This window comes from Castor canadensis, chromosome 1 (genome assembly GCF_047511655.1).
Source record: "Castor canadensis chromosome 1, mCasCan1.hap1v2, whole genome shotgun sequence".
NCBI lineage: Eukaryota > Metazoa > Chordata > Mammalia > Rodentia > Castoridae > Castor > Castor canadensis.
The window spans coordinates 8,851,522-8,872,351 of record NC_133386.1 but is presented as its reverse complement, the minus strand read 5'-3'; the positions used below and the strand labels follow the sequence as shown (position 1 = coordinate 8,872,351).

The following is a 20,830-nucleotide window of genomic DNA, read 5'->3' as shown; positions in this document are numbered from 1 at the left end:
TGGTATAGAGAAACTCTGCTGATTGTTTTTGTACATTGATTTTGTATCCAACAACTGTACTGAATTCTTTCTTCACTTTCACTCTATGTGTCTTTACCAATGAAGTGAGTTTCTTGTAGACAGCATATACAAATGCCTTAAATTTTTAAAATCTCTTCAGCCAATCATTAGCTTTTAATTGGAGAATCTAATCTGTTTACATGCCACCTATTATTGATAGGTAACAACTACTTTTGTCATTTTGTCAGTTATTTTCTGGTTGTTCTTTTCTTTGGTCTTTTTTTCCCCTCTCTTATGTTAAGGTTTGTGGTTTGGTTCTCTTTTGTCATGATAAGGTTTGATTCCTTTCTCTTTCTCATTTGTGTACCTGCTCTATTAGTGAATTTGATACTTCCATTATGGTATTTTTTATCTTTTTACTTTTAGATATAGGGCTCTTCTGTAAGTATTTCTTATAAAGTCTGTCTACTGATGATTGATTCCTTTAGTTCTTGCTTATCTGAGAAAGCTTTTATTTTTCTTTCATTTCTAAAGGATAGCTTTGCTGGATATAGTATTCTTAGATGGCAGGTTGCCCCTCTCCCCCTTTAGCACTCTGAATATATCATTCCATTATCACTGAGCCTGCAATGTTCTACTGAGAAAACTGCAGTTAGTCTAGTGGGGATACCTTTATATATGAGTTAGTATTTTTCTTTTGTTACCTTTAGGATTACCTTTGACTTTTGAAGATAATTCTTTTTTTTTTTTTTTTTTTTTTTTTGTGGCACTGGGGTTTGAACTCAAGGGCTGATGCTTGCTAGGCAGGTGCTCTACCTCTTAAGCCACTCCACTAGCTCTTGACAGTTTACTAATGAAATGCCTTTGGGAGAATTTCTTTGGGTTGAGTCTAATTCATGTTCTTCGGGCTTCATGCTGCAGGATGTTGATCTCTCCTAAGTCTTGGAAACTTTTCAGCTATAATTTTGTTAAATATGTTATTCATGTCATTCATCTCTTCTTCCTTTGAAATTCTCATAGCAAAGATACTTGTTCACTTATTAAATGTCCTATAGGCTTTCTTTACTTTTTCACTCTTTTTTTCTTTATTTTCCTCTGATTGACTTAATTAAAAAACCTGTCTTAATATTCAGAAATCCTTTTCTCTGCTCAATCTAGTCTGTTTTCATGGTTCTTACTTATATTTTTACTCCATTCATTAAATCATTCAGCTCAAAGATTTCTACTTGGGTCTTCTTTTATGATACTTATTTCTTCATTTAATTTCTCATTAGCCCATTAATTGTTTACCTAATTGTTTGTATTCACTTGTGTTTTTGAGATTTCTTAAGATCATTATTTTGAAAACCTTTTCAGACATTTTGTAAATTTCTTTTCCTATGGGATCTGTTACTGGAGAATATTGTGTTCCATCTCACCCACTCTGAACTACTTTTCTGCTGTCTGTTGCTATGAATTTGACTGCAGTAGGTAGTCAAATATATTATTAATTATATTAAAATACATTTGTCCTTTGGTGTCTGGCTTATTTCACTTAGCATGTCTTTAAGTTTCCTCTATGTACCAGAATTTCATTTTCTTTTTAGTTTATTGTCATTCTAGTTAAAGAGACACCATTTGACATTCTACAGATGACTGTATGCAAACATGTAAAACTTTTGAGTGAACACAGTGCATCAGGACTTCTACTATTATAACTATCAGTAGGATAATACCAAATATTTTCAGTTTTCTCAATATCCAGGGTCACCAGTAATCAACCAACTAAAGCTAAAAGGATCAAAGACTGTGCCAGATGAGGGGAACCACCCCATTTTAACTCTGGAGGATATTCTTGAATCCCCTGTGGCTACATCTTTACAATATCCAATGTACACGACTTTGTGTGCAACAAGAAGTATCAGCAAGATGGCAGGCTAGAAGCATTCACTCTTTTCACTCCATGAATGAGAAGAATCAGGCAGCACAGGAGAGACTATATTGTGAAGAGAAAAAAAGCTTAAGAATCATAAAAGAGGTAGCAGGATGGCAGAAAGCCTCAGAGAAACTGAGGCAACAAAAAAGCAGCAAACAGTCCCAAGCCTACCTTGTATTCCCAGGAGATAGAGGAGAAACTGAAGACACCACCAGAAGGTAAAACAGATATGCCTGGTGACAAGCTGCCAATTCTAGCTGCAAGATAAGACCACACCTCTGGCAAGTCTTAAACACAGTGTGTGGGTCTGTGAGACAGCATCTGGTCTTGTGTGGAAGGCTATACTTGGTGAAGAAAGACATTATCTCAGGGGGATATAACAAAGTACCATCTTGAGAGGGGAGCCTTTTGTTTTCATACTGAGATATTCTGGGAGATGGAAAACAAGGAATGCTCATAGCTCAGGAAGTCTTCAAACACCCTGCCAGAGCCTGGGTGGGAAACAGCTGCCAGAAGTGGTGGAGGAAAGGGAGAGGGTTTGATGTGGCCCCACAGAGAAGTTCAAACTGGGAAACTGCACCAGCAAGTGAATTCACCCTTCAGCCTGAGGCTAGAGCAGAAACAAAGTGTTGAGCCTGTGGTTGGCTTAGTATTCAGCCTCCAGGGCCTGTCCCATGGCTATGTGTGTGTGTGTGTGTGTTGACTGCTGGGCAGGTCAGCACACTACACCTAGACCTTCCAATCACATAAGTCCCACAGCTCACTCCCCCAACCTTCCCCACAGGGAGGTGAATAGTTGGGAAGGGGCAGAAAGCACTGAGATCTGACCCTGGGTATTGGATCCTTGTGGGAAGGGGCAGAAAGCACTGAGATCTGACCCTGGGTATTGCATCCTGATTGCTGACAATCAGGGCTGAGGACTCAAGTGCAGACCTTCTGAATTGTGAAACTTCCACAGCTTACTCCTCTGCAAAGGGAGGTGAACTGCTGGGTGGGGTCTGTAAGCATGGATACCAGCAGGCAGAGTGACTATGTCCCTCAGTTTTCCCCCAGCCAGTGCAGAACTCAGTGCTCTGTTGCAATCCCCCACTCTCTGACAGATTTGAGATCATTCTGAGGCTTGGATGCTTTCTGCCCTTGGGGACACAAACAGGGAGTGGTGTGTGTGTTTGTGGGGGGTGGAATACATGTGAAGAAAATGGGAATCCGCCCAGTCCACAAACCGTATAAACTCCACGCATCCAACAGCAGCTCCCATACACAAAGGAGGGAAGCCTGTAAAGTCTCTTCTACAGGAGACTCCAGCTACTTTGTTTATCTTGACCTGAGCAGTGCTGGGGATCAGGCTTAGTGTCCTGAGCACTGGATGAATGATTGGCTACTAAGCCATAACCCACAGCCCCCAGTCCAGTGATGAGAAATAGCACCTCAACTCAGCCACTACACTGTCCTGCCTGATCATTGAGACTATTTCAACTGAAACACTGGGACTATTTTCAACTGGTGACCAAAACTTCCAGCCAATGACTTGGATTCAGATGTATAAATCTCAACATAGAAACACAAGTCATATGAAAAAATAAGACAATGTGTCTACTCCAAAAGTCAATGATTCCACAAGAGAGTACTTGAACAATAGTGAAGAGTATGAAATTTTAAACAATGAACTCAATGAAACAGTGATAAGAATGGTCAATAAAATTAAAAAGGACAATAAAAGTGCTAAAGTTATAGTTTTAAAAAACAAAATAAACAAAAAATTAAAGAGGACCTATATAAGCACCTGAATGTATTCATAGAGGATACAAATATACAACTGAATGAAATAAGGAAGACAATGCAGGTTATGAAGGAGGAATTCAGTGCTGATATTGAATCCTTGGTTGTGATGGTGGGGGACAAATTGAAATCCTGAAAATGAAAAGTTCAATAACCCAAATAAAATACTCAATTGAAAGCCTTACTAATAGAATGGAAAAAAGCAGAAAATAACATGTTGGGATTGAAAATTATAAAGTAGAGGAATTAGATTACACAAAGAAAGAGAAAAAAAAATACTAAGAAAATATGAATAGACTATGCAAGACTTCTGGGACAGGATCAAAGACCAACCATATAAATCAGGACTACAGAAGAAGAAGAGATACAAGCTAAAGGTATAGAAAGCATATTCAATAAAATAATAACAGAAAACTTCCCCAATCTTGAGAGAGAAGGTCATCTAGGTATAGGAGACTTTCAGAACACCAAACAGGTTTTCATAGGGAGGGAAAGAAGAGGGACAATTAGCAAAAGTCTACTTGCTGAAGGGGGTCTTTGTCACCCAGGGCTCTGTCTCTTATTCCCTCTGACTGAAACACTGCAGTGGACTTCAACCTCCAGGGATGGTTCCTGCAGTTCTTTAGACAACTATTACTTTTCTGCAAGCTAAACCTCACAGAAATTTGTATACTTTGGGTTAGTCGATGCACAGAACTAAAGAACAATGGGGAACATTTTACATTGATGCAATCTGAAGGTTACCCAATGTTCTGGGTTCTATAAATCTACAGAAAGATTATTTAGCAGTCAACATCTTAATCATTTAGGTGTGGCTTCTCTTTAGAATTTAGAATCTTGGCAAAGGGAAAGGACGTAACCTTGCTGAGGAGTGGCCACTGTTACAAAATGAGTAGTTCTCATGTCCCTAATAGAGGGAAAGACATTTTCAAACAACCTTTTAGTTACTGTTTGAGCATTAATCTTCCTACATGGGAAAACTTCTATGTAATCAGACGGTCCGTAATGTAGCAGAAATGTACCTGAAGTTTTCATTGTCTTTCCAAGAGGATTGATTATAAATCATTTTAGCAATGTTATTTTATTTTACCTTTTATTTTAGTGGGACTGGGATTTAAACTCAGGACACTAAAAGTTTTATAGTTTGTGCTTACAAAGCAGACACTACCACTTGAGCCATACCTCCAGTTCATTTTGTTCCAGTTATTTTGTAGATGGGATCTCATGAGCTATTGGCCTGGGCTGGCCTTGAACCATCATCCTCCTTCTCTCAGCCTCCCAAGTAGCTAGGGTACAGGCACGAGCCACCAGTGCCTAGCCCATTTTAGCTATTTTAAAACAGTCACTCTACCGATATTTTTTCATAACTTGAGTCATTTTTTTCTGTTCCTTGATAAGCCATTTAGTGCAGAGCTTTTACTATTGGGAGTTTAAGGGCTCAGGGAGGACAAGGCTCTCGAGGAGTCCACACCAATATTGAATTTAATCCTTTTAATTACCAATTTTGTTTACTCATTTCAGGTTGCATAACACTGCTTATCCCAATGCAGGGATTGAGTCCAGGGACCCTGGCTGTTTTCTTGATTGACTTGTCTGATTATTGCCCTAAGCAATTGTCAACTACAATCACAATTGCTTATTGTAATTTCTGTCTTCTGGCTTTTAAATTTTCTCCAAAATGGAGTTAGTGGAAGGGACTGGTTTTGTTACTGGCTGAGTGGTCTAAGAAGACACTAATCCAGAAGATCCCAAATTCTTGTGTCACCTGAACAGAGAACTGGATGGAGACACAAATTGCAAAACAGTGGCAAAACTTTATTAAAGAAAAGGGAGGAGAAAGAGTAAGAGGAAGTACCACAAGAGGAAAAGCAGTGGGCTCCTGCCAGGTGGCACAGAAACATCGATCTCTTTGTTTAAAGACTAATTTATAAGTTGTAAGGTGGGAAAAATCTGGGCAGTCCTTAGGGAGGGCTAATATGGGTAGCAGATTTGATTGACACAGCTTTTCACATAAGATGGGGTATTCTGTGCATGTACTTATGCTAATTCCAGGCCTTTAATTATTTGTATGAGATGTGGCCAATATTCATAAGGTCTTAAGAAGAGGACTTTGCCTGAGAGGTCAAATTCGGGGTAGACCTTTTTTTTTTTTTTTTATCAGGCAAGCCCGACTCAGAGGCGCTGTTTGGACACTAGCTTGCAAAGATATTTGCAACTGCCAAGGTATTTACAATTTACAGGAAATTTATTGCTGTAGAGATGGCTCAGGATGGTGCTGGGGGAGTGGTAAAAAAGTCTAGCGTGGGGGTATGTTTGCTTAAGAGAAAGGAATCCTGCTGGGTGCTAGTGGCTCATTCATGTAATCCTAGCTACTCAGGAGGTAGAGATCAGGAGAATGGCAGTTCGAAGTCAGCTGGGACAAATAGTTCATGAGACCCTATCTTGAAAATACCCAACATAAAACAAGACTGGCGAAGTGGCTCAAGTGAGAGAGCACCTTCCTAGCAATGTGAGGCCCTGAGTTCAAGCTCCAGTACTATTAAAAGAAAAGAGAGAGAGAGAGAGAGAGAGAGAGAGAGAGAGAGAGAGAGAGAGTGAATGGAGTTCCATGGTGGGTTATTTTGCTATTGCTAGTCTGCCTCGGTTTTGGGCCCTGTAATGTTAGTGGATCAGCAGGCATTCCCTTTGGTAGAATGTCTTAAGACTTTTGTTTTAATCCAATCAACATTTTCTTTATCACTTTTCTTAAAAAGTTTCTATTTCCTGAGATAAGTCCTGTGACTCTCCTTTTTGCTTTTCCTCATTCTCATGTTAATTAACCTAATGTTTTCATTAGCCTCTGTAAGACCCATGTGGGATACTGAGAGAGAAATGTGAGAGGAGTCTGAATTTTGTAGCAGTAGGGTTACGTGCAGTGGTCATGTGAAAGGTCCCCCGAGTCACAGCCTTTACTCTGACCTGCTGAATGGGCATATTCAGAGGGTGACTCCCAGTCATCATAAAGCCTGCCCTATAGAGCCTGCATGCAAAGCATATTAGCTGCTTCACCTGGGGTGGCTCCCAGTGGCTCCTATCCAGTGTGCTGTAGGTCGGTGTCGTAGGTCCTTGCTTTCACTAGCCAAAGAATTGTCCAGTGAGGCAGAAAACTGACTTCACGAGACAAGGTCAGCACTCAAGTAAGATTTATTAGAGAGAAAGGAAAGGCTACAGCTAGAGCAGTGCAGTGGAGCCTGGGGAAACTGGTGACTCACTGTGGTTTTCATAGTGGGGTTTTTATTTTGTCTTTTTTGTTGGGGAGGGAAGTTAAGAGTCAGGGATGGAATGGCCTTCTGATATATCTCAATAAGAACACACTCTGTTGGGGAGGGGAGTCAGGAGCCAGGAGTGGAGTGGTCTTTTAACATATCCTGCAGGAACATATACTCAGTTCTGTGAAAGCCTCCTGCATATCAGCCTTGTGTCATTTTGAGGCATCCCCAGGGGGCCATAATTTGTGAAACTGTATGTCCCTTTATAGGATGTAGGGCTCACAGTGTTCTCATGGGGGATGGGAGCACTGGCCCATTTTGTCTTCTGATCCCCCAGACCCAACAAGTGTACCAGGCCAACCCATTCCTTGGAATAACCTGTGTGTCAGGATCATGTACAGACATCCGTGGTTGTTCCATGGAGAGCTGTGCTGAATCGACCCCACACACTTGCTCTTTCACTCTGCAGCAAACCAAAGGCGCTGCCCTACATTAGGTACCCTGAGGATCCTTGTTGGTGGTGGCTCCTCACACTATTCCCCATGGTGTCCATAGTTCCTTGGCTTTGCACTTCCCTCTAGGGTATGTGGTTCATACCCTATTGTCTCAGGGCCTCAACAGACTCACCAGTTGTCATCAATCTTAAACAGATCTCAGTGGGAGGGTTACTTGTCAGCCCTTGAGTATTGCTATCTACATGGGAGCCGGCCATGAGCTCTGCTTGATAGAAAGTTGGTTGCCACATTAAAGGAACAAAGTATTTTTTTTTTTCCTGCAGTTAAGTGCAAGAGTAATATCTGGGGCAGAATGAGAAATGCTTTGTACTCACGGGGTTGTAAATCTACCATTATTAGTTTTTGCTTTCCTGGAAGACATTAGTTGTTGATTCATAGGAGGGCACTTTTTCTTCTTTCATCCTGAGCTAGTGGCTTGGCTGTCTCTGCTCAAAACTGCTCTCAGGACTTAAATATACTTAAAAATGGCTCTGAACTCCAGCTCCACAACCATTTTTAAAGTTTTTACCTAAAAACTTTTATTATGCACATCTAAGGTATACAATATGATGTTATTGGATACATGTAGATAATAAAAAAGTTACAGATATCCATCATGTCACATAGTCAGCTTGGGTGTGTGTGTGTGTGTGTGTGTGTGTGTGTGTGAAGAACTAAAAGCATTTGTGACAAGGTATCACAATTCTTAGCACGTTGAGGGAATTTTTGATGGACTTTTTTGAGAGTTTCTGTTTCGACTATGAGCTAAAGATTAGTTTGAAACTTTGCTGTTCTAGAGACCTTTTCTTCCCTAATGTTTAAGAAACAAATCCTAGCACACACTGCAGTTGTCCAACTCTCCGTCTAGCCCCTGGCTTTGTTAACCTTTCTCTAGCATTTGGAGGATACTCAAGTTCCATTATGGGTCAACCCCAGGATGGTCACACATGATTGTCCAGATCAGACATCATACAAGGGAGTCACACTAAAAGTTATTAGTCACTGTTTTGTGTTTATTGTGGTGATTTTATTCTGGGCAGATACAGCAAAATGTGTTGTTCTAACAAAATGCTTCCTGGGGTGGACCTAAAGCATGTCAAGGAAGGGACTCAGGTTCCATGGAGGCTCTGTTGGTAACCCTACCTGTGTTTTCCTTGGGTCACACTTGGAGCTGCAAGGTCTGGTTTCGCACAGGATGCTGTTCCCAGTTCACAGGCACCAACAGAGAGGTGAGAGCAGCAAGTTACCCTTCCACTCGGTTGACTGCTAGCTCTGCCCTTTGGTTCCCCAAGGCTGTATGGATGGACATGACTTTCCTTAATGAAGGACTGACATAGGACAGTGTAGGAGGAGGAGTAAACGGTTGAGTTTTGAAAGAGGATTAACCCATCCAGATTATGCAGTTCAGACTTCAAACCCCTTGGCCACCTGAGAGCAACATAATCTGTTAGTTAATTGAGTTACAACAGGGACCTCGCATGGCGTCTGCCCTGTGAACCAAGTCATCCTAGTATCATGGTGACAGAGTCTGGTGTCTGTCACAGGGGCTGCAGTCCAGGGCACTGGCATGGTCAGGATTTAGTGTAAATGGCTGGCATCACAATAGAGTCCAGCTTAATTAAGGTGGACTTCCATTTACAGAAATTTTGTGGGTTTCTAGAAAAAGTTGCTTTAAACCTATTTTTATGGATGGAGAAATGGACATACATATGTATAGTGATTTGTCACAGACATGCTAGCTTCAGGTGCAGGACTGGGTTTTGAACAGTAAGCCACAGCCGTTGACTCCCCTCTGCTTGCTTCTGTAATTGAGTGAATCCTTCCATCATCATCAGCTTCTGCTGTGAGCAGAGATCATCTCACTTATTCTTATTGCTATCAGAGTGCCTGTGTGTGTGAGAGTCAGCTCATGTGAATGCGTGAACTTGCACGTAAGCTTAGTTGTGAAAAAATGTGAACTCGTTTTAATACATATGTGATTTAATGGCTTAAATGAGGTAGTGCTTATGGTTATTGTTAAAATAGTGTCGGTTCCTATCAATGTCATATTTATAGCCACCACCTCCTGCATGGCAAGACTTCTTCTAGGTAGTGGGGACACCAAGATACCTAAGATGAGGCCCACGCCCTGAGATGTCACCATCTAGCAGGAGAGACAGACATACATGCAGTTGAATACAGTACAGTCACAGGAGCTTCCGTGCAAGTGTGCACAGTTAACTGGTAAGAGACCAGTCTGGTGAGAACAGTTGCCACACCTGCAAATCATGATCAGAGGTGTGGATGAGGTGTAGTCTAGATAGAAAGAGGCATGGGGAAGAGCATGGGATGGTCAGAGGGCACCTGGGATGCTCAGCTTGGCCAGTACTAAGTGCACAGGATGGCAGTGGCAGAAGGTGTCACTGGACAGGAAGGTCAGGCCTAGATCACTGAGGGCCTCTGTTTGAGCTCCTTAGGGCTGTGTAATGAGGGATTTCAGCAACAGAGATCTGTTGCCTCACAGTTCTGACGACTGAAGCCTGAACTCAGTGTGTCCATGGGACCTGGCATCTCTGGCCTCTTCCTTCCTGGCATTTCCCTGGCTGGTAGAAGCTTCGCTCCAGCCCCGGCTCCACCGGCTGCACAGCTGTCTCCATGTTGTCTTCCTCATCTAGCTCATATTCATTTTCCCTGTTTTTATAAGGACACAGACATACTGGGTTAGGACTCCAAAATCTTACCTTAATGACATCATTTTTGCTTTTGCCTGGCCCCTGGTGGGAGTGCAGTTTCCCCCTGAATCCTGTTGCCTAAGGTGAGCCAGAGTGGCTGCCCAGGAAGAAAGCTGGAGTCAGCTTTCCTTTTCTCTTTGCCCTCAGAGGGATCTGCAGGCCCTGAGTTTTCTTTTCCAGAGGGCGGTATGCCCACTGGTAAATGGGTGCACAGTCCAAGTGCCTCTGGCATTTTCAATGAAGATTTTTATTTGATTCCATGGCACACCTAGGTGACTCAGCCTTCTTCCCCCATTTGGATGTCTACCATGTTGTTCATGATCTTGAGTGGTGGCAGAGACTGGGGCCCCCCCACTCAGCCACCTGGTGACGTTAGAACTCTGGTGGCCTCATGTTACCTTAATATGCAAAGGCTCCATCTCCAAATGATGTCCCATTCACAGGAAGCAGGGGTTAGGACGCCCACCCATCCTCTTTAGGAGGGACACAGTTCAGTTCAAGACAGACTCTGGTGCCAGGCAGGGTGGCTGCAGCTGTGTCCACACAGGTAGGTGCCCAGTGCAGGAGATCCAGGCTCACATATGCTCTTCAGGGTGCACTGGACCAGGGAGAGGAAGGTGGGTGTAGGAGAGATGGTATGATGGCTGCCTCCTGCCAGGGTGGGGAGGGCCTGGGCTCCCACCTCTGGGCCCTCTCCCACCCAGCTGCTGCCCTGTTTGCACCCTTCACTGCTGGCCCCTCTCCCTCAGGGGCCTGACACCCAAGGCCAGGATGTCTCAAACATAAAGCCCGGATCTTGCAGATTGAGCAGGGAAGAACAAATGACAAATCTGAAAACATTTATCAAGTTGGGAAGTATCTGAGTTTTCATGGACTTGGCCATTGGTTTCCATGTGGTTATTTTCTTCCTGATTTCTTCTTCTTCTTTTTTTTTTTTTTGGTGAAGGTTTTTCAAGATAGGGTCTTGTGAAACTATTTGCCTGGGCTGGCTTCAAACCGTGATCCTTCTGATCTCTGCCTCCTGAGTAGCTAAGATTACAGGCGTGAGCCACTGGCACCCTGCTCCTCCTAATATTTTATTATGAAAAATGTCAAGGCCTACTAAAGGTAGAGGGAGGGTAACTTCCAGGAACAAACCAGACAGCCACATGTGTCTCTGCGGCAGTCTTTTCTATCCCTTCCGCCCTCTTTTTTTTTCTTTTTTTTGCAGTACTGGGATTTGAACTCAAGGCCTAAACTTTGAACCATTCCACCAGCCCCTTTTTTGTCAAGATAGGGTCTCACAAGCTATCTGCCCAGGCTGGCTTCAAGCCATGGTCCTCCTGTAGAGAGTAGCTAGGATTACAGGTGTGAGCCACCCATGGCCGGCTTGCCCTCACTTTTATTCCTACCTGAGCAGCCATGGCACGCACAGTGCTCTGAGCTACGCTACACCTGACATGGAGTCAGGTGAAGTCCTGATGGGGCCCCGACAGCCTGGGGTCGCACTCTGCTTGTACCTACCCTTGATAAAGGCTACGTTTCTGCTAAGTTCCATGCCCAGCCAGGCAGCCAGGTAGGACTCAGACCCCTGTGTCCAAACCATGGCCCCTGGATACGTCCATGGGTTGTCCTCTGTGTGTTTCTTCACAGTGACTACAGGAATTTAAATCACATTAAGAAAAAACATAGAAGACCAAGTAAAATGTCAGTGAACAGAGTGGGACAAAAGCTACATGAGACCAAGCCCAGTGGCTCTACTCTATAATCCTAGGTACTTGGGAGTCGGGGATTGGGAAGATCACAGTTTGGGGCCAGCCTGGGTAAAAAGTTCATGAGACCCCCATCTCAACCAATTAAAGTTGGGCACAGTGGTACACGCCTGTCATCCTAGCTATGTAGGAAGCATAAATAGGTGAATTACAGTCCAGGCTGTCCCTGGCATAAATGTGAGCCCTATTTGAAAAATAACTAATGCGTAAAAGGCTGGCAGAGTGGCTCAAGTGGTAGAGTACCTGGTTGTAAAGTGCAAGACCCTGAGTTCAACCCCCAGTGTGCCAAAAAACAAAAAAAGAGACCACGTGTGGCAGTGGTCCCCCCACTGAGGGATCTTATGCACATGCAGGTTTGGATCTGTGGGGTGGGAACTGGATCTGGGGTTCTGTGTCCCACCCAGGCTGTATAGGGAAATAGGCAAACTAGGTCCTGTGGGTCAGCTGATTTCTCTGATTGTTCTCATGTTTTCTGAGCTAAGAATGGGTTTTTACATTCTAAATGGTTAAAAAAAAGACACATAAAAGTAGTATGAAATTAAGTTTCAGTATCCATAAACTTTGATCAGAACACAGCCACTGTCTATGGCCACACCACCCTGATTGCACCTGATCCTATCTCATCTTAGAAGGTAATCAGGGCTGGGCCTCGATAGTACTTGGATGTGAGAACACAATCATACCACTCCTTAATACTGCCCACGCTGGCTTTCTAAGGCCGTGTTGAGGATTTGTGGCCAGGATATAAAAAGAGCTGGTTCTCCAGCCTACCACGGCCAGCAGGGGGCCGCAGAGAGCCATGCTGCAGCAAGACCATCTGCAGGGGTCAAAGGAGAGAAACCAAGGAGTTTTCTAGTCGAGGGTCTGAGATAAGGGCCTGAGGTAGGAATGCCTGGGAAAGTAGCCTGAAGAGAAGAGGTGGGGAGGGGGTGACTTTAGTTGTGGAGGCAGAGGCAGTGACACCCAGGTAAGAAGCAATTTGGTGGAAAGGAAAGGATAAAGCCTGCAGGGCATGGGAGAGAGAGCCAGGGCAGTGGGGCCTTGGGCTTTAGGCAATGGCAAAGGAGTCACTGGAGGTCCTGGGGTGGTGGTGATAGCATCAGATTTGTGGGGAGAGACTGTGGCTTAGCTGGCTGTGCTTCAGGGCACACTTACAGCAGTCCTGGAGCAAGATGACTAAAAGGCAACCCAGTGTCCTGGGAAGAGCTAGACTCAGAGTGCTCAGAGTTCACCGTCTCTTGTTCTGTGTTTTCACCCCTGGCCTGTCTGGGCACACAACATTGCTATTTTCTTTCTTTCTGTCTCCCTGTTTTCCTCTGCCTTCTTTCTCCGTGCTCACCATGGTGCAGCGAAGCTGCCGCCCTCTTTGCTTCCAGTGTACACATTTTCTTCAAGGAGGCTGTTGTAGGTGTCATTGTGTCATTTTATCCCTCGCCAGCTGGTTCTACGAGTTTAGCTCTCAGCCTTTGAGCACGACCTTTTTGTTCTGCCTTGGAGAACTGTTTCTTCATGGGGCGTGCTCAGTCTCCTTTTAGAATCAAGCGAACCCCTTTGGGAAGCCTTGAGAATATATAAGCAGACTCCAAACTTTAGATATAATTCTGAGGGTACCTGTGTTTCCTGAGGCCAGCTCAGCTAAGGATCCAGGACCTGGGGGTTACCCTTGCTTTGAGATTTGGGGCTCTATATCAAGGGTTTAATGCTAGACATTGTCTTGCTGCTCCCACAGGCTCCCCTGCTCATCCTGACTTTTTTACTGTCCCTGGCTGTCAATGTGTCCTTGGAACTGATGCCAATACTTACATCTTTCTTTTCTCTCTCTCTCTCTTTTTTTTTTTTGGTAGTACTAGGGTTTGACCTCAGGACCTTAGCCCTTACAAGGCAGACACTCTACCACTTGAGCTATTCCACCAGCTCCTATATCTTTCTTTGGACTAGATCAAAGCCTTCCAAACAGATGAAGGAGGAGTTAGCCTGACCACCCAGAGTGGTGGCCTGGTGGCTCGGGCTGTTTGGAGGGCAGAGTAGAGCTTCCACCACTGCATACCTCTTTCTGTATACATGGCCAAGAAACACTGTGGCCACAGAACTGTGGATAGGCAGAGGTTTACTTCTGGGGTCTTAATACAACATGAAAACCTCTTTCCAGCCAAGTGCTGGTGACTCACACTTGTACTCCTAGCTACTTGGGAGGCTGAGATTAGGAGGATTGAGGTTTGAGGCCAGCCCTTGCAAATTGTTCATGTGACCCCTGCCTCCAAATAACCAGAGCAAAGTGGACTGGAGGCATGCCTGCTATGCAAGTGTGAAGCCTTTATTTCAAACCCCAGCCCTACCAAAAAAAACAACAAAACAAAACAAGCAAAAAAACCCTCTTTCCTTGAAAAAACAAAAAGGGTACTATGTCAGGTGCAGTCTAATTTCAGAAATTATTAGCCAGTATAACTAGAAATAAGCAGATTACATTTTTTAAGGGGATTAATTTAATCTTCATCACAAGGAACATTTAGAGGAATATATTTATTTAATTATACAATGTTTCCAAAGGGCAAACAGAAGCTTGGAAGCTTGAATGGTTTTTCAAATTGTCCATGTTTAGAAAATCTAATTCAACATCAACTTTTAATTAAAAAAATAGTCACTTCCAACCCTTATAGCCTTGTGTGTGTGTGTGTGTGTGTGTGTGTGTGTGTGTGTGTGTGCGCGCACGCACGCTTGTGTGTACAGTAGCTTTAGTGGAGTATAATGTCCATAATTTAAAATTACTTGTTTTAAATGTACAAGTCACTGTTTTTCAGTAAATTGAAATCATCCCCCACGACCTAATTTTTGAGCCTTCCTATCACCCCCAAAGGATCTCTTTTTAATCACAAGAAGTGCTATTAGAAAAAGACCTTAATTTACTGCTTCCTGTATGTGAGTCACCTGAGTCATGTTCTCACTACCAAATGACCTCTCCTGCTCTCTACTCCAGGCAAACGGGACACAGCCGGGGCAAAGCTCCTGAAGTCTTATCAGAGGCTGAGGTGAGTTAGAAAGGACAGATCGTCCAGCCCTCCAGGTAGGAGTGCAGAGGACACTCTGAAAGAACTTTCTGGTCTCTTGACCTCCAGAGGTCACTGCTTTGGAATGTAACTTAAAAAAAAAAAAATTGCTAAAGCACCTGGAAAAGATTCAAACGGAGATGTCTCCAGATTTTTGTGAAAAGCCCTCTGGCTGTGGCTCAATGTTTTGTTTAGTTTCTCAAATTCTCCTGAAATGTTCTAAGGAAACGCAATATCATTTTTGATTGGACATTCGATGACCTTCTAAACCCAGCATTTGCTTTTATTAATCACTCATATCTCTCACACCTTACCCAGTGCCTGGCACTTCAGATATTGTGGAATGAACCTTGGTGGCATTGAATAATGGTCTGAGAGATGTTAGCATCTTTGCAAAACATTCTGAGCCCCAGGAGCCTTGAACCTGGCAGTAATTGACAGACCTGATTACACTGAGAATTAAAGCACCACTAGACAGCTCCTGCCAGGTACTACTTTTTTGGCCTATGAGAAAATTTGGCTCAGAGCTGAGACAAATTCTTTTTTCCTTCCCCAGTTGTTCCGTCTTCTTATAGCTCATACTTCCAGTTTCTGTCATGGTGCTTTTTTTTTAATCTACAGTATTTTTGGCCTTTCTGCTGATGTGGTTTATAATACAAGAACACAGAAGTCCAGATGAGATGCTGTACGAGAAGTCTTGGGCCTGCCAGCCCTGTAGGGAAACTGATCTCAGCACCCTGGTCATTTCAGAACATAGAGGTGGAGTAGATGACCAGACTGAAGGTGGCAGGACATTCGTTCCCACATTCAAATGCCAGGAAGTGGTGTCCCTTACAGAGGAGCCAGGGAGAAGCAGGGTTGTCTGGTTTTTGGGTTTTTTTGGTTTTTGTTTTTTAACAGCAAGGCAGTTAAAAACAAAGAAGACTGAGAATTTGAATTCTAGAATAATGGTGCATGTGTGTTGTAAACTAGTAACTTGCAGAATTTATAACTCATTTCTTATTCCTGTGTTCTTCCTTGGCAGCAAAATTTCTGTGGTTCCTCCAACTCCACCACCTCTCAGTGAAAACCAGTGCAGTGGCAGCCCTGGCAGGGTGATGTGTTTGCATGTGTGTCCCTGGGTGGGAATGGGGGATTTGGGCCAACAGCCTTGGAGCACAGGGGTCTGACTGACTGGAGTGAGTCCCAGAAAGAGGCACAGAGCTAAGGTCCAGATGAAGGTTGAGACGTGCTTCCACCCTCGGTCTTTGGTCATGGAGTGTCTGCATTGTCAGCTGGTCTCCTTCTTTCCTCCTTACTTTTGTCTTGGTGTCAACTCTCATCCTTACCTCAGCACTGTGCCTTTGAGTGTGTGGCGATCTGGATTGGCTAGCATGAGTGTAGGGCGTCTCAGGTTGCCAACAGGTGTGGGAGTGGGGTGTCTGTGGGATTGTACCTTTTGAGTGTTTTCAGGCTCTAATGTAAAGTGGACCAGAACCATTTCTATCTAAAGAAATTAGCTGTGCAATCTTGGAGGAGTTACCTGGGTTTCCAATCTGAGCAGAAGAAATAATTCTATTTGCCTGACTTGTCTTCCATGGCTATTGTGAGAAGTCAACAAAATAATGTCTTTTGTGGGTCCTTGGAAACTGAAAAGTGCCACAGAAACATAAGGTGCTGATTAGCATCATTATTCTGTGAATTAGAGGGACAAGGATACCTATATAAGGGAGAATGCATGTGTCTTATTGATGAGAGAGAAAAAATGTACATTCTTTTCCAATTTGAAACTGAGACTATGGGGTGATCTTCAGATTCCTTCTTCTTGAGATTTTAAATTCTCTAGAGCTGTTTTAGCACCTATGTGCTTGAGACATATTTTTTGGCTGGATGGATGGATGGACAGATGAATGGACAGAGTGGATAGGTAAGGGATGGATGGATGGATGGATGGACAGATCATGGATAGGTAGATGGATGGATGGTTGGACAGAGAGTGGATAGGTAGATGGATGGATGGATGGATGGACAGATCATGGATAGGTAGATGGATGGATATACAGTAGGTCATTGACTGGACAGTAGATAGACAGTTGGATGGTCACTGTGTGGATGAATGGATGGACAAAAAGTGAATTGATAGATGATGGGTCACTGGATGGTAGGTGCAGGGGTGGATGGACAGTGGATAGGTGGATTGGTAGAGAGTGGATGCATAGACATATGAGACTCAGAGAAGGGAGCTATCTCCTTGTTGTTGTTTCTTTTCCCTTTTTATTCTCCTGTTTTGGGAGGCAGACCTCCTTGGCTTCCCACTGGTCACCTTGTGCCTTATACCACCTTCAGCCCCATGTCACCTGGGTTCTGCCCATGTTCTCTTTTGTGTAGAGTTGGTGTGGGGCCATAAGAGCAAGGAGGCTACACAGGCAGTAATTTACTTAGGTATGATCTTTGAGCCAATGAAATGTCAGTCATCATCTCAAGAGGTAGTTGTTATCTTGTGGACAGCCTGTTGATAGTGCTCTGCTCTTTAACGAGCATGCCAAAACACAGAGAGGAATGCAGAGGACGCCCGCCTCTTAGGTGGCTGTGCTCTTTCTGCCTCCAGACATGCATGCACACGCCCACACCAGCACGCACACCGAGCGCCCTCACCCACCTGCAATGTTTTGGGACTGGCAGCCTGGAGACTGCAGGGCAAATGCTGGTCATCTAACATAACTCATTCTCTCTCCTGTTTCTGTTTTAGTTACAGGAACTTGGTCAGTTTAAAGGATTTAATAAGTCCGTGGAAAATTTGTTTCTGTCTGTTAGCACCCACATGAAAAGTAAGTGAACGCCTGGGATGTGTCTTTCTACCACTACGCATGCAGGCCAGCCCTGCTGCCTCAGATAGGACTGTCCCTGGCCAGAGGAAACTCACGGCACCTGGCCTTTCGTCCCTTCACCCTCAGAGCAACGCCCAGTTCCTTGTGGGGAGAGGGGATTGCCATTTCAGACCATTAGATGACTCAGTTCCTCCTTTTCTTGCCCATCCCTCAGCAGCACAGACAAAAGTGCTTGACACATTTAGACTCCAGAGGCTGGATAAAGAAATGTAAAGACACATTGCAGTGAATCCAAAATCACAACCTGTCAAGCCCCAGGGAGCCCAGTATCTGTCATTTGGATGGAATTACCTGTCCATTCTCTTTTTCTTCTTGGTAAATTTATTTTCTTCAGTGTGCAGATGCAAGTAACCAGGGCTACCATTGCTTGGAATCCTGTCTCTTTCAGTGTCTTTCTGCTCAGACATGGTTTTTTTCCTGTTTTTGTTAAAATGCAAGTCCTAGAGAACTGACTCCTTTCCTAGTATCTCCTAAGACACCCAGATCTGGACAGGTGCTTAGAAAATGTCCTTCCTAGGACCTGGGCTCCTGGGGCATCCGGTTCTCTTTCTCTGAGCTTTCCATTCATCATTCCTCTTTCTGCTTTTGCCTGTGGATGGCCTCATTGTCGTACGTTGGCTCTGAGACAACCTTAGGATTTCATTCTAATTAGTCATCCATGTTCCCCTCAAGCCCTGTCACAAGACAATTGAAGTTAAAGCCCCACTCTTCAGATAAGCAGCAACAGTGACTATCTCCTGCAACCGTCTGTCACCTTCTCTTTTAGAAAGGGGAAGAAGCCCAGTTTCATGGGCCTGTTTGGTAACAGTGCCTGGGGGTTGAAAATCAGCCCTTGCATCTGGACGGGGCTCTTCTATAACACCCCCCTGCAGTGTCTATCAATAGGGCTGTGACAGCTGCCTGTGCCTGACTCAGCTGGCTCTCTTCCCATCCACGGCCTCCTAGTCAGAACTTTTCTGCATCTTTCTGGAAGCCTGGCGCCTTCCCTAATCCATGGGGTTTATGTGAATCCCTTCCTTCCACTGCAACTGGAATCTGTGCCTTGGAGTTAACTCCAATCTGAGATCCCATAGTCACCGAAATCCAAAGAGGCAGGACGCCTATACCACTGCATGCTTGCCTTCCTGGACACATACGGTGTGGTGTGCACAGGCCTATTTGAAGGGCTGACCCCCAGCCTTGCCTACACATCTGCCCACACAGCTGAGGCTTGCCAGCTCGGCACTGGGTGCGCAGCTAGAGCTAATCCGTGGGTGGAGTGAGGGTGAGGGTTTGTGGGAACAAAGCAGCATCCCTTCTCAGAATATGGAAGTCCACTGAAACTGGTAACCTGTATCCCAGGCCCAGACGTAGGGATAGCAAAAGTCCAGCTATCTGACTCCTGGGGGTGTCCACATGCCTGAGACATTCCTGCAGGATGGGACACATGGCTCTGCCTGGCCTTCATTCACCCTGCCCTCACCTTCTTTTCTCCACAGGACTACAGCATCTTGGAGGTGCTAATTCTCATTTCTTTCTAATTCACATGATCAACTCTTCATGTGTTCCTCTTGCTCTGTTTTCCTACCTATTTCCTGCAGAAGTGGGGGCAGAGGAAAGCTGGCCATGTGAAAGAGCCAAGGCAATTCCAGGAGCTTCTGGAAGTTGTTTTGCCCTCCAGGGGTTGAGAGAACTGACCCAGAGTTACAACCTCTGGCTGAGGATAGTACTCAAAGCAGTTGGAAGATTTCAGCTCTTTTTGTAATCAGTAAAGTTCTAGCATAGAGGACATTGTTTCGTGCTGAGGAGCAATCTGTTTCTTTCTGCTCCTTTCTTTCCCTAATAACACCATTACATAAGCTGGCTTGTCAAAACCTGAATTGCTTAGGAAGGTTCTTCCTCTGCCTTAAGCTGTGAACTTGAAATGGACCACCCAGGCACAAGCCTTGGGAAGGGTCTTCAAACAGACAGCTGGCAACAATCTCTCCCTAGAGTTGAGAACTAGAAAATGTCACACAGCTAGGCTGGAGTTGGCCACACAAGGCTGCCATTCAGGGTGTTATTTGGAGGGCAAGAATGCATAGAGAGATGTCCTGAGACACTTCTGGATGGTAGACTTGAGAATGCAGGGTGACATGGCTTTCTGAGAGGCTGGAGGCAAGGTAGGCAGGGTGAGTGCCCCAGGGCTTGGGGGAGAAGGTCAGGATCTCCCTCTCTAGGAAGAGAGGCTGCAAAGACTCCCCATTGGGCAGTGAGGCAGGAGAGAGCTCACAGAGAGCAGAAGCATAGGAATTCACATACTGAAATGTTAGTGACCAGAAACAGGGCTGGCCTGGAGCCATGCTGTCACTTACAGAAGCCCCTAGACATAGAGCAGCAGGATGTGCTGCCAGAGTGAGATACACACCAGATTTTGGAGACTTGGTGTCAAAAAAGTAAACTATTTCATGAATCGCTTTAATATTAATTATATGCTTTAATCATATTTGAGATATATTATATTAAATGAAATACAGAGTTGAAATCAGTGTCACCTGTTTCTTTTACTTAACGTGGCTAGTAGAACTTTTGGAGTTACACAGGTGACTGGAATTCTATCTCTTAAGTAGCCAGCAGTGCTGCTGTAAAAATAGGTGAGCGGAGGCCTTCTGGGGAAGGGAAGCCATCTTTGAAGGAAGAATCCATCTTTAAAGTGGGTCTTTCACTTCTGTGTGTGGTTCCTTCTTTCATACTCAGTTCATGTTTACTCTAGACCACTATTACACTGCAAAATCAAAACCAAAACCATTAAGTCATCTTTTTCAGTGTATGAAAATCTTATTTTCATTTTCCTTCTAAGAGTCACAAGAAATGGTATTTAGTAGGAAAATCGTTGTCAGGAATCCTTAAAATGCTGGCTAGCTGTGTGTGGTTGAGTGTAAGTTCATACAAATGACCTGCCAGGGGAAGATGGGAAGGAATTCCCTTCAACTCCTGCCTCAACAGTGGTCCATGGTGGCATGTAGTCAATGTGACTACAGGGGGACCCTTGAAGGAATCCAG

General features: G+C 44.3%; 1 protein-coding gene across 7 annotated transcripts in view; it reads left to right on the top strand.

The window, feature by feature from the left end:
* Sytl3 (synaptotagmin like 3) overlaps positions 1-20,830 on the top strand; it is an 88,321-nt gene that overhangs the window by 42,959 nt on the left and 24,532 nt on the right. For 3 of the 7 annotated variants that reach the window (XM_074071283.1, XM_074071276.1, XM_074071305.1), the window contains 3 exons: positions 14,873-14,924; positions 15,967-16,051; positions 17,671-17,749. The exons of 2 other annotated variants lie outside the window; for them this stretch is intronic. In XM_074071283.1, coding sequence (XP_073927384.1) covers positions 14,873-14,924; positions 15,967-16,051; positions 17,671-17,749 — 216 coding nt within the window. The remainder of the gene's footprint in view (positions 1-14,872; positions 14,925-15,966; positions 16,052-17,670; positions 17,750-20,830) is intronic. 2 more of the 7 variants (XM_074071290.1, XM_074071309.1) reach the window with 2 other exon arrangements.